Source organism: Ambystoma mexicanum, chromosome 12, assembly GCF_040938575.1.
Source record: "Ambystoma mexicanum isolate Mex_15411 chromosome 12, UKY_AmexF1_1, whole genome shotgun sequence".
In the NCBI taxonomy this organism is placed as follows: Eukaryota; Metazoa; Chordata; class Amphibia; order Caudata; family Ambystomatidae; genus Ambystoma; species Ambystoma mexicanum.
Window position 1 is genome coordinate 573085295 of NC_090936.1, and position 15599 is coordinate 573100893.

General features: G+C 47.1%; 1 protein-coding gene across 1 annotated transcript in view; it reads right to left on the minus strand.

The window, feature by feature from the left end:
• The window catches only part of MRPL16 (mitochondrial ribosomal protein L16), a 106083-nt gene that overhangs the window by 50680 nt on the left and 39804 nt on the right, over nt 1–15599 (minus strand). Inside the window, exons 2-3 of the mRNA XM_069628897.1 lie at nt 11350–11421; nt 1747–1895 (exon numbers count right to left, since the gene is read on the minus strand). Of these exons, the coding sequence (XP_069484998.1) occupies nt 1747–1895; nt 11350–11421 (221 nt within the window). The remainder of the gene's footprint in view (nt 1–1746; nt 1896–11349; nt 11422–15599) is intronic.

The window sequence follows — 15599 nt, forward strand, 5'->3', positions numbered from 1 at the left end:
TTGATGGCTTCTTCAATAAATCCATTAAGTGAAGCTTAGGGGTTGTGTGTTTATTTTTAAGGGTATGGTGGGTGTCCTTGTTGCCGGGGTGTAGACTCCCCATCGCACTGCCGGTGGCATGCTTATCAGGGCCATGGACAGACACACAGGAATTGATGCATTCCATAGTTCCGTCTACAGCACCCCGAATCAGAGCCGTGGATGCCAATCGACTCCTCAGCCGAGGCGATGGCGCGAGAGTGACTCTCAGCCTGTATGGCGTATGGGACCCAGCGCTTAGTGCGCCTGGATTTCAGGGTCTTAGGCCGAAGGAGCTTACAGGCTTTGCAACGCCGCTCATTGTGGTCAAGAGGGAGGCACCTATTGCACTCTTTGTGCTTGTCCTTCCACAGGAATTTGCCTTTACACGACGGGCAAAATTTTAAAAGGCGTTTGCTCCATATTGGAGGGAAAAGGCAGCCAGAGGGAAGAACAAAAAAAAAGGGGGGTGGGGGGGAGTGGCAAAGAAAAGGCATTCTCAAGAGAATAGTCAGTAGCATGTGAATCCACTCTCCCTACTGTGAGGCCGGGCCCGAGGGCCGAGGCTGGGCCTGAGGGCCAAGGCCGAGAAGAAACAGTTGTTGAGTTGCCGGGGATGTAGAATCAGCAAAACAGGAGCAGCCGTTGAAAGGATGTCAAGCAGTTGCCGAAGATGCCTGGCGGTGACCGCGCCATGTTAGATGGGAGATTATGCCAATTAAGGAAGGGTTTTAGAATATTGGATGTGTTGATGAAATATGAGTCGTTATATTTATTACTTCTTGTTCTCTTAAATGTATTGCATGTGAAATGTTTAATTTTAAACTAAATACACACAAAAAGGGGGTGATCTTGGGGAAATACCCTTGCCCGTCCACTTCAGCTTTTATATCCAAGAAATATGGGAATGCTTAACATGCTGGGCCCTGGTATGAAGTGCTCCAACACACAAAAACAGAAAAAATGCCTTAGATTTAGCGACATGCCAATTTCTTTATTTTGAAACCGGAAGATCATAATCTGAGCTTCACTTCATGATCAAAGGAGTTTGATCTGGGCACAAATTGCAATCTTCCTAAGCACCAATTGTTATGGATCTTACCATATACAAAAGTCAACAGTACAAATTAATGTGCAATTCTAATTTTCCATGTTTTACATTTGAAAATAGGATAGGCCACCTTTCTTGAAGTCTGGAATCGGGGGTGGACACTGCAGAGCAAGTCTAGTCATAACAAAGGGTGTGTCCATTAGATAAAACTCATTTTAAGTGCGATTTTCCTGAGGTCAGGGTTGAGCTCATTGGAACCCTAAGGCTGAAAGAAAAAAGATTTCCTACGATGCGACATTTCCCATTAACCTTCTTCTCTGGCTGTGAATATTCTGCACACCGACTTGCTTCTACTGAAAGTTTGAGCCATTAATGCCTCACTCATTCCTTTATCTCCACTGTTTCACTGACATTTTGGCTGTGGAAGAGGTAAGAGGGCTTTAACCTTTTTTTCTCATTGCTATGCTTTACTGCCTCTTAAATGTTTAAAGTCATTGCCCTTTCTCACCGACCACCTCTCTATATTGCCACGTTGTTATTGCACGGACATTTAATTTTTGAGGGAGAGAGGTTGATTGAGCCCTTCATGGTTCTTTTGAGCACCTCTTCCACTCTCCTTGCTGGGCTTACAAGCTTTGAATGTAGGCAAATGCCATGGTTTCTGCATGCACACTTACCAATATGCCATACTGTCCCTCTGTGAAGGTTTCAACCTTGGAGTAAGGTCCTCGAATATCATTCAAGTTTTTCATCTCTTTCACTACTTTCTGAACATTTGGGGCCTTGTCCAGGAACTTCAGTTTTTGCCGCTCTGGAAGAGTGATACCTGCAAGACAGGTGGATGAAAAGTAAAGTGTGCAAGGGTTAAGAGACTGGCCTGGACATGAACAATGATCTCCACATCCAACAACATGCATTAATGCAACTAAACACTGTGCCTTGCACATTGAAACCAGGTCTGCAAAATAAGCTTAAAACAAAGAGGCAAGCATGCCATGCTCTAAATTTCTCCTGCTGTAACCTGAACTGGAGGTGATCAGGAGGATGGCAAGAGCACTCGCTACACATTCACAACAGTTCCAGCCTTGGATTATGTAACCTGAACTCCAGGATCATGTTTAAGGACTGGTGTGCCACAAGTATACTGCCCTCATCCTCAAGCCTCAGTAATATTCCAACTCCGTAAACACTAGCAGATATTGTTCTAGAGGTTCCATGTGTTAATATCCCCGCAGGAATATTGCAATACAGAAATATCGCCATATCTTTGCGGCAATATTGAGCCATAGACACCCCCGTAACCACTGCATTATTTTTAAATGTGCGGGGGACATCCCCGGAACTCCCGCTCCCACAAATTATACCCCCCCTAAAATATCGCCTAGGGTGAGACAAACGACCATATGTACTGCGATATTTTTGGTGGGGATAATATGTAGGGATACCGTTCTAGGTTAGTTTTAAAAAAAAAGGGCATTTTGTTGTTTGTTGCCTTTCTTCAACAGTAGAACCACACATCTCAGTCAGAAGTGCAACAACCTGAATAATGCAGGATGAAGGCGTGCTGGTGGAAGAAACTAAAGATACACTTATTTGTGTCCTGCCATGTATGGACTCTGCCTACAAGATGGGGTACAAAGAGAAGATCATGTGTTTGTTTCTCCACTCATGTTTAAACTGAATAAATTCCTTTCCGTATTGTTGTACTGTGTGGTGTAAGGGATCAAGAGTAAATGTCGGACACAGTGGCGTTATGGCTTTGGTCTTGGACTTTCATTAAGAAAACAAAGAAAGGGTTGGGAGAAAATCCTACCTCACCCTAATCCTACAAGGGGTTTTCCCGTCTCAACAAAACTAAGGACTGTCTGCGTCACAATGTCAAATCAAAAATCATCTTGTGTAAAAATAAAATTAAAAAAATTTAAACACTAAAAGCTGACCCTTTCATGCCAAGCTCAATAGAATATGCAACGCTGGGATTTCTGTAAACTATACCATATAACTTTCTTTCAACGTTCCAAAACAAAGTTCTAAGGTGCAGAAAAGAAAAAGAATAAAGTTCCACCAGGAAAAGGGGTCCTCCTTTCCCCTACATTCTTCTGGTCTTCCACCGTCTATCCAGTACTTCCAGAAAGGGTCAATAAAGGTTCCAGTGCTTCACTGGGGAAGACTCTTCCCCTGCGTTTATCCTTTCATACAATGTTTTACTTCACCGTTTCTAGGGGAATGACTCCTCCCTCGAGTCCCCCTTAAACACACAGTTCTTTTGAATGTTTCAATATCTCACTCTCTGGATTTTCAGTTATCCTTAAAGGGGTATGGTTCTTCCCCTTTTCCATTGATGTTCACTGTTACACAATTTTAAAGAGGGGTCTTGATCCCTAAGCTTTCTCAATCCTTTTCTTACCACTGGTGTACTCTCCTGTCAGGGTACTTGCAGCTTTATTACTTCTCGCGTTCTCTGGGTCTCAATTATCTTTCAAAGAGGCATGGTTCTTCCCTTTTTGTAATGATGGTGTAAGGAAGGCATGGTATAAGTAAAGACACAGGCACAAGAAGTACAAGCTTTTAAAACCTTTATTAAACTCTTCAGGATGGCAGGGTTACACAGTTCAGGTGGTTGGTCCAAATCATCAGTTCAGACTATGTTCTTAGGCTTCCCTCATCTGGGTTTCAATGTAACGTCACTGGTTTAAAAAAGGTGCAACAAAGTTCCAACATCAAGAACTTTCACCCAAAAAAAAACCCCTCAGGTTTTGTTTATTCAAGTCCAGGTCTCTCTTGACTTCAAACAATACTTTCTTGGTTTAAAACAAAACACTGTACCCCTCAAGCTACCCTCGCCCAAATCCGAGATTGACTCAACTTTCAACGTAACATGCGCTTGCTTTCAATGTTCACGTCGAAGTCCTTCGGAACTACATGCATTTAGCTTGAAACTATGCAGGACCACTTCGACCAATTTTCACAACAGTGTCTTGGCTCACAAATCTTCTTATAGTCCTGGTACAACAATATTTCACACCAGACCCCCAGGCTTCCCTCACCAGAGTCCGGGTTTCGATTGTCACAAAAACCTATATTAGGCCTCTCAGGGTCCCCTTCCCCAAGCTTAGGCTTGTCTGGCAATCTTCACAAAGTACACTCAACTTTGGGGTGGGATCTGTGAGAAACCTGAAGGTGTCAATTGTTAGTCCCCGGGAATCTGCCATCCAGGTGGCCAGGACCCTGCCATAGCTATTGAATCCAGTTCCTGGAAGTGGACCCGTGAGGGAGGATCACATGGATGGAGAGGGGGTCCTTGGGGAGTGCGACACAGACGGATGAGATGCAGTATCCCCCTTCTTATAAACACCATTTCCCCATCCTACCATGTAGGATACTCAAACACACTGCCTCACCTCCCCCCCTTCCGAAACGAACACTTTCGAATGACCACGAAAGACGACGTACAAACACCAAGGGCGTGTTTTTTGTACACTGGAAAATACAGCAGTGTCTATAACATATTGAGTTGTACCTGGTCCACTTCTTGCAGAGAAGGGATACATATACATAGGTTCAGTCATATAGGTCTAGGGAGGCAACCCTTAGCTGAGGAGCCCCCCAGTTCTGCTTACCAACGCTTTATTCGCACGTTATTGTATTGAATCTTGTTTATTGCACAGTAGAAGTTAGTGGGTGTTCTTTAGTACTGTACACTAAAATTCTTTTGCACTAGGACTATTATAGTTTTAGAACATAGGAGATGTAATGATGATATGCTGTTTTATATATTGTATGTTTTATAATGCTACTTTTTGTACATTGTTTTTAAACTGTGTTGATTTAATCTGTTTTTTCTTAATAAATGTTTATGTTTATACATGTGTTACAAAGAAGTTTGACTCAGTACCTATTGGGTCCATGGACTGAGTTGTCTAAACACAAGAAGAGAGTCTGGAGAGACACTTGGATTCTCCAGTCTTAGATGGTCCGTTTCTAGCAGTGGGGCTGAATCCCTGTCTCTAAATTGTTCCCCTGGTCTCTCCTTGTATTAGTTTGTACAAACACCAGAGCCATTTACCTGACATGTCCCAACACAAGGGTCAGGCAATTGACCAGAATCACACACAAACAGCCCTTTCTCTTCCCCAAAGGGATAAAAGGTGGAGCATGAGAGCACAATACGAGCAAGGCGGACTGCACAAAGAGAGAGCTAACTCAGCACACAGTTCAAGCGTAGGAGAAAGATGGCACTAACTGGGAGGGTGACAACGAGAGAAGCGACCTTGCCCTTTCCGAGCCATGCCCGTGAAACCTCCACAGAAAGGAATCGTAAGGCCGTGAACAATAGCTAGCGTGCCCTGCAGCAGAGGTCAACGGTACACGGGTCCCTCCTCCGCTGATAACCAAGCCGAGGAGAAAAGCTTGCCACTGCAGGACCGGCCTGGACTCCAGAGACAAGAAAAACCAAGCGGTTCATCACAGCCGGTGAGTCGAGGGGGGAGCCGATAAGAAGCTGAACTGTGTTGAACAAAATTAGCAAACGGCTAATTGAAAAAAAGTACAAAGAACGGTTCATACGAGAGGGGAAAACCAGCTACAGAGGAGTCAGGCATCACGTGGGAGCTCACCCTGGAATCTCTGGATGATTGATTACCCTATTGTTGAAACTACTGCTACCAGTACCAGATGGCTTGGGGAAATGCGAGCAAGGGGTCAAATTAATCATACAGGGGACTAGTAAAATCGTCTGTACAGTTGAAAGTCTTTGACCAGCAGATGATTGTGAAGCTAAGGGAAGTGAATCCCGTATTGTAAGAAATGTTCAAGGAATTGTGCGATTGGCAAAGATGGCAAGAGTGAACCCGACGGAGGGATGCCGATGAAAAGGGGGTGAAGTCTAAGGTCCCAATGAAAAGTGTGTTGACAAGAATGACCCCGGCAGAGGGATGTCCACAGTGAACTGTTTAAAAAGACATTAAGATTTGTGAATGTCACAAGTGAAGTTGATTTGAGTTGATAGAGGAAAGCTGTAGTGAACCAGACAGAGGGAGGCTAACGTTTGAGACGGATCTGAGCCCGTAAGAGGGGGCCCCAGGTGTGAAAAGCCATCACCAACCGCAAAAAGGCCATAGTGAACCCGACTGAGGGAGGCACACATTAAAGAAGGGTCTAAGCCAGGAAAGGGGGATCCATGGGTGAAAAACCATCATCCCACCAACACATGAATGCAACAGAAGGAATCTTTTGAATACAAGCCAGAGTGAACCCGACAAAAGGAGACTGATATTCGAGAGGGGTCGGAGCCGAAAGAGGGGGACCCAGGGGTGAAGAATCATCATACAAGTGCATTCAAGAACCAGAAAGTTTGTTCATGATTTTGTAGAAAGGAACCGTTAGTGGATCTGAGCCCCGGAAGAGGGGCATTCAGTGGTGAAAAGGAATCACCCAACATACAAGCAGGAAGGAACTTTGGTTTATCATTTTGGAAAGCATCAGGTCCTCCGAGGCGAGAGACTTTTTGTATATAAGAGACAACTACCAAAGGTCTTAGTATCTGTGAAACAGAACTGTCGTCTCATGTTGGGGAAGCTCCAGCATGTGCTGTGCTCAGGAGTCTCACTTTGTCCCATGCTCAAAACGTGGGGAAGGGAGATCCCCGGTTACTACATCCCGACTTATCATTTGTGAACACTTCTTTCTTTCTTGTGAATATTATCTCACACTCTTTTGTATTTAGTTGTAAGGATTGGCAGGTTTTTCTTAGTATAGGCCCTTTTATTTGACAAGACCCCACTAGTCTGCCTTGTTATTATTTGATGGTCGTAGCTTGCTCCCATCTTAGATTTAGATTAGGCGTTTTTCCAACCTGCATATACAGTTAATGCACCCTTAAACTGTGATCACTTGTGTCTGTCTTTACTCTTGCCACCATGAGTTCCTTACAGGTCTCTGCAGCCCTCCTGGGTCTGTCCCCTACGTGGAGGCCACCCCTACGAGTTATGTCTCTCGAGGTAGTATTCATCTAATGCACAAAAACAGTCTGTATCTGGGCTTTGTCAGAGACTTTCAAGAGTGATGATTCTTCCTTCTTTCTTCCTGCGCGACCACTCTGACTTGTTGTCCCTCTGGTTTTGCTCTCTTATCTCTGTTTTCTCTTGTATCTTTTTTCACTTGTGCAGTGCCCCTGGTGTCCGTTCCTTGGGTCGGGTCTTTCACCACCCTTTTCTTTCTTTCTCTTCTCCTCTGGGCTACTCGCACCCCTTCCCGTCTTTCACCTTTTAGTTCCGCTCTGGGTCACATGCCCCTCTCTAGCTTTCTCCTGCTCTTGCACTTTCCTCTGCTTTGTTTTTAATCCTCTTTGGATCGGTTTGCTTTAACCTTTCCTTTTCTTTACTTTCGCTTTAACTTTCAATCTGATTTCTGTACGCCTTCCTGTTGCATTACATATTAAATCGTGCCATTCTGAAACTACAAGTCCCAGAATGCAACATGCTCGTTTTGCTCCCACTTCGCTAGCTCCCTGCGACAGCATTTTGGCGATCTTGAGAGCTTCAATCTGCTAAATTGTTCACAATGTTCAAAAGAGGTTACCTAGCTTCAGCCACATGCACACCACTGGACCTCCACCGCGCACCCTCAGTAGCACAGTGCTGTCGGGTTCCCTCAATGGCATCAGCCTGAGGTCAGGGTCTCGCCACCTGCCCCTCAGCCACCTGGGCTTCTGTAGCTCACCCAGGGAACAAGCACTGGTTTGGGCCCTGCCAGCAAACTGCAGCCGTCCCTGTTCTGGCTCCTTGGAGATATCGTGCCCTCGCCACACTGCAGCCCCCCCCTTTACACGGAGGGTCAGTGTCCTGGCACTCCGTCCTCCTCCCGACTCTCCAGGCTTCTACGGTCCTACCAACATCCCTAGCTCGCTCTCCTGGGTGTTTCTGGTCTTACCTTTTATACCTTGCTGGTTCCTTAACAGTATTAAGGTGTTGGTGAGAATAGTCTTGTGCCTGACCTTGCCTCTCCTCGCTAGCGGGACATTGCCATAGAGTAGGCAGGGCTGCTATTTCTATCGGTAATCTTCATTATTCCTGGTTGTCTTTTCCTCATTCCAGTACTTTGGCAGTCAAGGGGAAAATGGGAATTATGGCCATTGATGTGTTCCACAGGGGTTATGAGCAAATTGGGTAAATTACTGTCAGGAAAAAGGGGATACATATGTTGTGTGAAAATGGGTTTATTTATCCTTTGTCTATTTTATGTGTTAGGTGGGAGGATTGGTCGGGGTCTGTTAAGATAGGTGGATGATGGTTTCCATTTTATCCTTAAGGGAAAGCGCTGGGGTTGGATGGGACTTGGGTATCAATATCCCATGAAGACTGAGGGTATGTCGGAAGGGGGGTGAGGGGGATACCATGCCTCACCCTCGGGCGTTCCTCCTGTATTCCCCAAGGTGATCCTCCATCACTTGTCCGCACCCAGGGTTGGGTTCCAAGAGCAATGGCCCTTCCCTGGCCACCTGAACAAAGGATCCCTAGAGATTACTTGTGAGAATGCCAAGTTCTCATAATGCCCATTGTTTTACAATTTGAAGGAGGGGTCTTGACCCTTGGGCTTTCTTAATCCTTTTTCTACCCCCTGGTGTACTCCCCTACCAGGGTGCTTGCAGCGTTGTTACTTATACGATTCTTCCCTTTTTATAATGGTTATCACTATTTCCCCAATTTCAGGACAGGGTTTTAACCCCAAGTTTTCTCACTCCTCTTCTTACCGCTGGTTTACTCTCTTGCCAGTGTATGGCATTTGCGTGTGGTCCCAGGCTCGCACACTGCCCGATTTACTTTCCTGCCAGGGCTTTTGCATTCTCCATTCACTCTCTTGCATCCAGGAAATAATGAGTACTGGGTCACCGACCCTTTCTTATTAATGTTTGTATTCGTACTAACCTTTCCAGTTCCTTTAATTAGGCCCTCTCGCGCTGTCACTGTACGCAGCATTCACCCTGAAGCGCCCATTGTCCCATTCCCTCTCCCTAGGCTAACTGGTCTTCACTGGTGGCTTCAGCATTCCTCGCGTCTCACCTCTTCTTTGCTCTCAGCCCGCTGACTGGGAATGAGTCCTGTTAGCCGCTTGGTTCCCGCTTTGCCCTCCTCTGCTTTTGGCGGTTCCAGCTACATGTGGCAATAATGCGCAAACTTCTGTCAGCCCAGTTTCTCTGCACGTGGTTCTCGTCAGCCTCCGTGCCACGTCCTGCCATCTGCTCGCCTCCAGTATCCCAACCAGCATCAGAACAAGTTGGCTTCAGCAGCAGTCTCCGTCGCTCTCCCTCGTTCTTCTCTTCAGCTGTATCAGTTATAAATGTCCCAACATTGGTTAGCATTTTCCAAAGACTAGATCTCAGCGTTGGCTTACCGCTTCTGGTCATCCTAATAAGCCATAAACCATACAGGAATGTTGCAAAGGCACAAACGTGTTTTTTCTGTCTCCCTGGAGTTTGTCCTCCCGCAGATAGCAACCCCCATGGTCAGAGCCAGGTAGCTTCTGCCTTTAACTGGCCACCCAAAAGAAGCTTCCCTCCAGTGAATCAGTGACAATGTCGCTAGATTCGTCACAGTGGATTATTTTACCACTGCCAACCTCTGTACTCCCCTGCTGCCCAGTGGCTCTTCAAAGGTTACAGAACTTACTTTAAAGAAATGTGTGAAGCATTGCATGTTTCAGTAAGGGTTGTTTCTCTCTGTTGTAGTTCTCATATCAAAAGCACATTCAATTAGTTAAAATTCACAATATCTTTACAAATCAATAATAGTAAAGAGAATGAAGTCGGAAGCGAAAGCAGCAACAGCATATGAATTCTTCTTAGTCACTTGGGAAAAGGCAAACTAAGTCTCCAGCCCAGGTTGCTATAATCAACAAGAGACAGGCAGATGGATGCTATTCCTGGGTAGTTTAAGACAAACTCAACCAAGTCCTCAGGTCAGATACTGTCATACAGGTAATGTGTCAGCATCTGTGAAAAATTGGAAGGAGGACTGGGTTATGTTGAAGAGCCCAACACTACCCCCTCTTGGAAGTTACATTCAGGGCTCAGACATGTGCAAGACAACTGCTTCTCTTGGACAGAGAAATATGGAAAGGATTATGCATCGAGCCAGGACAAGTCTTGCATCCTGGATAACTGAATGGGACTTCTGAGCAGGATGACAACAAATGGCATTAGCTCTACTTACGCCGGGCATAGAGTGCTCATATACAAGGAATGGGACATTGCCTGCTGAGGGAAATCAACGCTGCTGCTCCTGGGACGGAAGTGTGATTTATAAAAATGCCCTACTTCCATTTGCAATATTTCTAGGCATGCTGGTGGATCTGAAATAGAGGGTGGGGTGTGGGTTAGGTTGGTGTGGAGGGAGGAAACATTCAAGACAGCATTGCTTTTGAGTTGATGCGAGTGGACCAGAAATACCCTGAGCTCTGCATAATGGTTTGTTTCTAGGCATTCTGTATTGAGAGCATGGCAGCATGTGTGCCCAAGGAGCGTTGTGTGTCCATGGAGCTAGGATGCGTTGGAAGAGACTGTGAAATGTAATTTGATTTTTTAGGTGCATGGTTCTACTTGACGTCGGTTGGGAATGTTATTCAGTTGCCATAAACATGTGGCTTTGTAGGCGCACACAGTGCGCTCCAGTCTGGACTTTTGGAATCTTTGTGCAGGCATGTTAGTGGAGGGCCTGGTGAGATGGAGCATCCATACTTTGTGGCAATTGCCATGTCTCGGTAGGGGTGTCCCTTGGTTTACATCTTGGTAATGGTGGCCTTCGAGATGATGCAAGGTAGCCTGGTATGAGCTTGTATTAATGGCAGTGTTCAGCAACTAGAGGGGGCCTAATCACTGGAAGGAGAGGAAGACACAGGGGGCATGCTGCAACAGTGAGTAATCGGTAGAAAGATGGTGAAATCAGTTGCTGTGGAGAGTTCACAGAGATTTCAAAGTGAACAGAATCTTGGTTGGATTCTGAACAACGCAGGATGATGCAATATCAAGGTATTATATCTAGGACCCAGTATGTCAAAACGTCCAAGTGTGTGATGAACCTCATTCATCCAAAGTCCTCGGTGCCATTTTACCAGGCTATCGATAGCACATGTGGTCAATGATAGGATATGATATATGGCATTTGTAACGCGCCTATACACAAGTGTTTCAAGACGATCCAAACATGAGAATGAGGAAGAGAAAAGGGAAAGTCACAAGCACATGGGTGAGAGGGGTTCCGCCCATCTTCAGAACAATAACTCACCACTATAATCGGCAGGCATCTGGTATGTCTTCAGTCCAGCTGTCAGAATTCGTATCACACTTTGACGTAGACCTTATTAAAAATAAATGTAAAAAGGTTTGCTATTAAAGAACAACCTAACAAGGAGTTAAGCATGAGATACACTCTCTAATTTACACAATTTATTCAAGCAGCCGATGTGAGGATTTTTTTGGTCTGGCAAACTGTAAGGATACCTATGGGTCACACATCATAACTATGAAAACCAGGCCTGGTAAGTGGCACAATGGCTTCTCATAATTCCAACACTCATACTTTTGAAAGCAAGTGCCTTACCTTCTGAAGAAGAAGGATGTCGCATGCAACAGAACATTAACTTTTAGTATTTCCATTCAATTTTTTTATTAAACATTAAAATGAAAACTTACAAAAGAAAAATCGATCATATAAGCAACCAGTGTTAGATAACTGATACCTGCATTAAAATGATGGGCATGACTGGGACAGTCAAAATAAAAAATAAAAAAAACGACATTTAAAAACAAAAAAGGAATTCATCGATGGAGGCTCTGGGGTCAAATTTGTCAAAGAGGAACTTTAGGTAGAAACGAGAGTTGCAATCAAGGCCAGATAACTGAGCAGGTATGCTTCTTGGGCCACATGCACTTGACGTAATCTCAAGGGATAAAACTGCTGACTGTTCACACTGAATTGTGTTAATTTTGATCTTAAACTCAGAGCTGAAACATGCTGATCATGTATCTTGTTGATGGTATGTTAAAGCTAGCTGGAATGGTCTCTCGATGAACAAACTTTGGCATGTAGACTCTAGTATGACATTTTCGCACCAGACTGGAGTTGGATTTTAACTCCTAAGACATCTTTTAGTTTGGGTATTCTTCGAGGCTGTGAGTTTTGCGTTTCATGGAAGCAGATGTAAGGTTAATTTACTCACCTGTGAATTGGTTGTGCCTTTTCCCAAAAGTAATGCGGTTGGCTTCACTTTACTATTCCTGTTAGGATATAAATGTACAAGTGTCCCCAATTGAGTCTTGCTCCCCCCCCCCCCCAACTTGCTGTTAGCCTGTCTAGAATAAGTCTCCCTTAGGCTATACTTACTTTTAAGTTGCTGATCGCTCCTTTAAAAAGTATATAGGTTTCACTTACCTTAAGTTAGCTGTGTGGCATCCAAAAATAGTGTAATACGTTATTGCTGATCTTAGACCTTGTTCCAGTGAGCTGAAAAGCAACTGTACTTGTATATTACACCACAAGGTGTTACTTACCTAGTAGAAGGAACAAGTTACTTACCTGTAACTGTTGTTCTCCAGCATGGGTCTGGCATGGATTCACATGCTCATGAATATTCCCCGTCCTCAGGCCGGGAATACTCGGTATAGAAGAAAAAAAAAAATCAGTTTCGTTTCTGATCTGTCTTTCTTAGTAGTAACCAATCACTGGTCTCTGGGTCATACTGCCCCCAGCCAATGACTGCCCTCTCCCTAGGCCCCGCCTCTGGCAGCCATCCTCAGATTTGGTAGCACGTAAAGTGGCAGTATGACCAACTGAAGAGCCGCAGAGGGGTAGGCGGAAGGGTTCGCATGTGAATCCATGCCAGACCCATGCTGGAGAACAACAGTTACAGGTAAGTAACTTGTTCATTTCTCCAGCATGGGGTCTGGCATGGATTCACATGCTCATGAATAAGAGAATACATAGCAGTACACACATGCACAACCACGGGAGGTGGCAACAGGCTCAACATTAAGCAATACAACAACTCAACATTAAGCAACTCTCACCTCCTCACCAGGCTCACCTTAGGCGAACAGGTTGCGCAGCACTGCTTGGCCGACCCTGGACTCCTCCCTGGAGTCCCGATCGACGCAGTAGAATCTTGTGAAGGTGTGCGTCGACCTCCACGTCGCAGCCCTGCAGATATCCAGCAGGGGCACACCAGACAGGAACGCCGTGGTAGCAGCGATCGCTCTGGTCGAATGGGCTCTCGGACGGCCGGGCAGCTGTCGGTTTGCCAACCGGTGACAGTGCATGATGCAGCCAGAGAGCCATCTGGAAATGGAAGTCTCCAAGAGAGCCTTCCCTTGATTCACAGTCCCAAAGTTCAAACAGTTGTGACGTCTTCCGAAAACTCTTAGTGCGGTCCACATAGAACTTCAGCGCTCTAGCTACATCCAGCAAGTGCAAAGTCCTCTCAGCCGGCGACGAAGGCGACGGGAAGAAAACTGGCAACACCAAGGGCTCGTTGAGGTGGAAGTCCGACGGCACCTTGGGCATAAAGGATGGGTGTGTCCTCAGCACCACCCTCGTGTCATGAAAAGTCAAGTATGGAGGCTTGCAAGATAGGGCCTGGATCTCTCCCACTCGTCGTGCGGAGGTGATGGCCACGAGGAAAGCCGTCTTCCATGACAGGAACTTCAAAGGCGCCGAATTCATAGGCTCGAATGGGGCCTCCATGAGCTTGGTCAGCACCACATTAAGCTCCCACGCCGGGGCAGGAGCCTTCACCGGCAGGAATTATCGGAATAGTCCCTTCATGAATTCTTTCACCAGGCGATGAGACCACAAGGACGCCCGTCCCGTCATCCTGGTATACCGGGAGATTGCAGCCAGATGTATTTTGATGGAGGCCTGAGCCAGTCCAGCTTTGGCCAGCGACAGTAGGTACGGCAGAACTGGAGGGGCCGTAATCCGCAGAGGGTTAATCTTCTGTGCACGGCACCAGACAGAGAACCTCTTCCATTTATGTCCGTAGCACTTGAGAGTTGAGGACGCCCTGGCCTTTGCAAGAATCTCTCTGCAGTCGGCCGTACCCTCCAAACTCTAGTGCTGCAGGAGCCAGGCCTGCAAGTTCAGCGACTCCGGGTCGTGGTGAAGAATGGCACCTCCTTCTCTGGAGAGAAGGTCTGCGTCCGTCGGCAGCTTGACTGGTGGGGACGTTGACAAGTCCAGAAGGTCCGGGAACCAGATCTGCCTCGGCCACGCCGGTGCGACGAGGATCATCCTGCACCGGGACCTCTTGAGCTGGAGCAGCAACGTCAGCGGAGGGAACGCATAAAGAAATGGGCCGTCCCAGGGGAACGAGAAAGCATCGCCCATGCTCCTCGGCTGGGGGAACCTGCTGGCGAACCTCCGGCACTTGGAATTCGTCACCGTCGCAAAGAGATCGATTTGGGGTTCGCCTCATCGTCGGAAGAGTCGATCCACTTGATCCTGGCTTAGTTCCCACTCGTGGCACGGGTGCAGCTCCCTGCTGAGTGAGTCGGCGATCGTGTTTTTTATTCCTGCCAGATGAAGAGGCACCAGAAACATCCCTTGGGCGACGGCCCAATGCCACAGATCCTGGGCTTCCTTGGACAGGGCCGGGGACCTGGTTCCGCCCTGCTTCCGGATGTAGAACATCGTGGTGGTGTTGTCGGTGAAGATCCTCACCACCTTGCCCTTGAGGGACGGAAGAAAGGACCCGAGGGCCCAGAACACCGCGCGGAGCTCCAAGATGTTGATGTGGAGAGACTTCTCCTCCGGGAGCCAAAGGCCTCTCGCGTGAAGATCTCCGGAGTGTGCTCCCCAACCTTCCAGGGAGGCGTCCGTCATCACTGTCACCTGGTGCGCTGGGGTCTGAAAGTCCGTGCCCGCCGACAGATGGGAGCGGGTACCCCATCACCGGATCGCCTGACGGAATGTCTCGTTGAGAGGGATCCTGTCTCGAAGCTGCCGGTCGACTGGATCCAGCGGGCGTCAAGGGTCTCATCCGAAGCCTGCAAAGGCGCACCAGATAAATGCAGGAGGACATCATCCCGATGTGGGACTTGATAGATCTTACCCTGGCCATGTCCGTGGCCAGCAGACACTGCACCTTGCCCAGAATGGTCCTGGTCCTTTCCTCTGACGGCGAGGCCAGCCGCGCCACTCCGTCGAGCTTGGCTCCCAGAAACAGGGCGACTTGCGACGGAACCTGGTGGGATTTTGAAAAGTTGATGGAGAATCCCAGGTCCGTGAGCAGCTGGACGGTCTTCGCAGTGTGCTCCACGGCGAGCTCCCTTGTCCTTGCCCGGATGAGCCAGTCGTCCAGGTAGGAGTAGACGTGGATCCCCTGTAGGCGCAGCCGCGCCGCCACCGGTGCGAGGCACTTGGTGAACACCCTAGGTGCCGACTTCAATCGGAACGGGAGGGCCTTGAACTGGTAGTGCCGCCCTTGGACAACGAACCTGAGGAACTTTCGGTGTCTTTTTAGAATGGGGATGTGGAAGTAC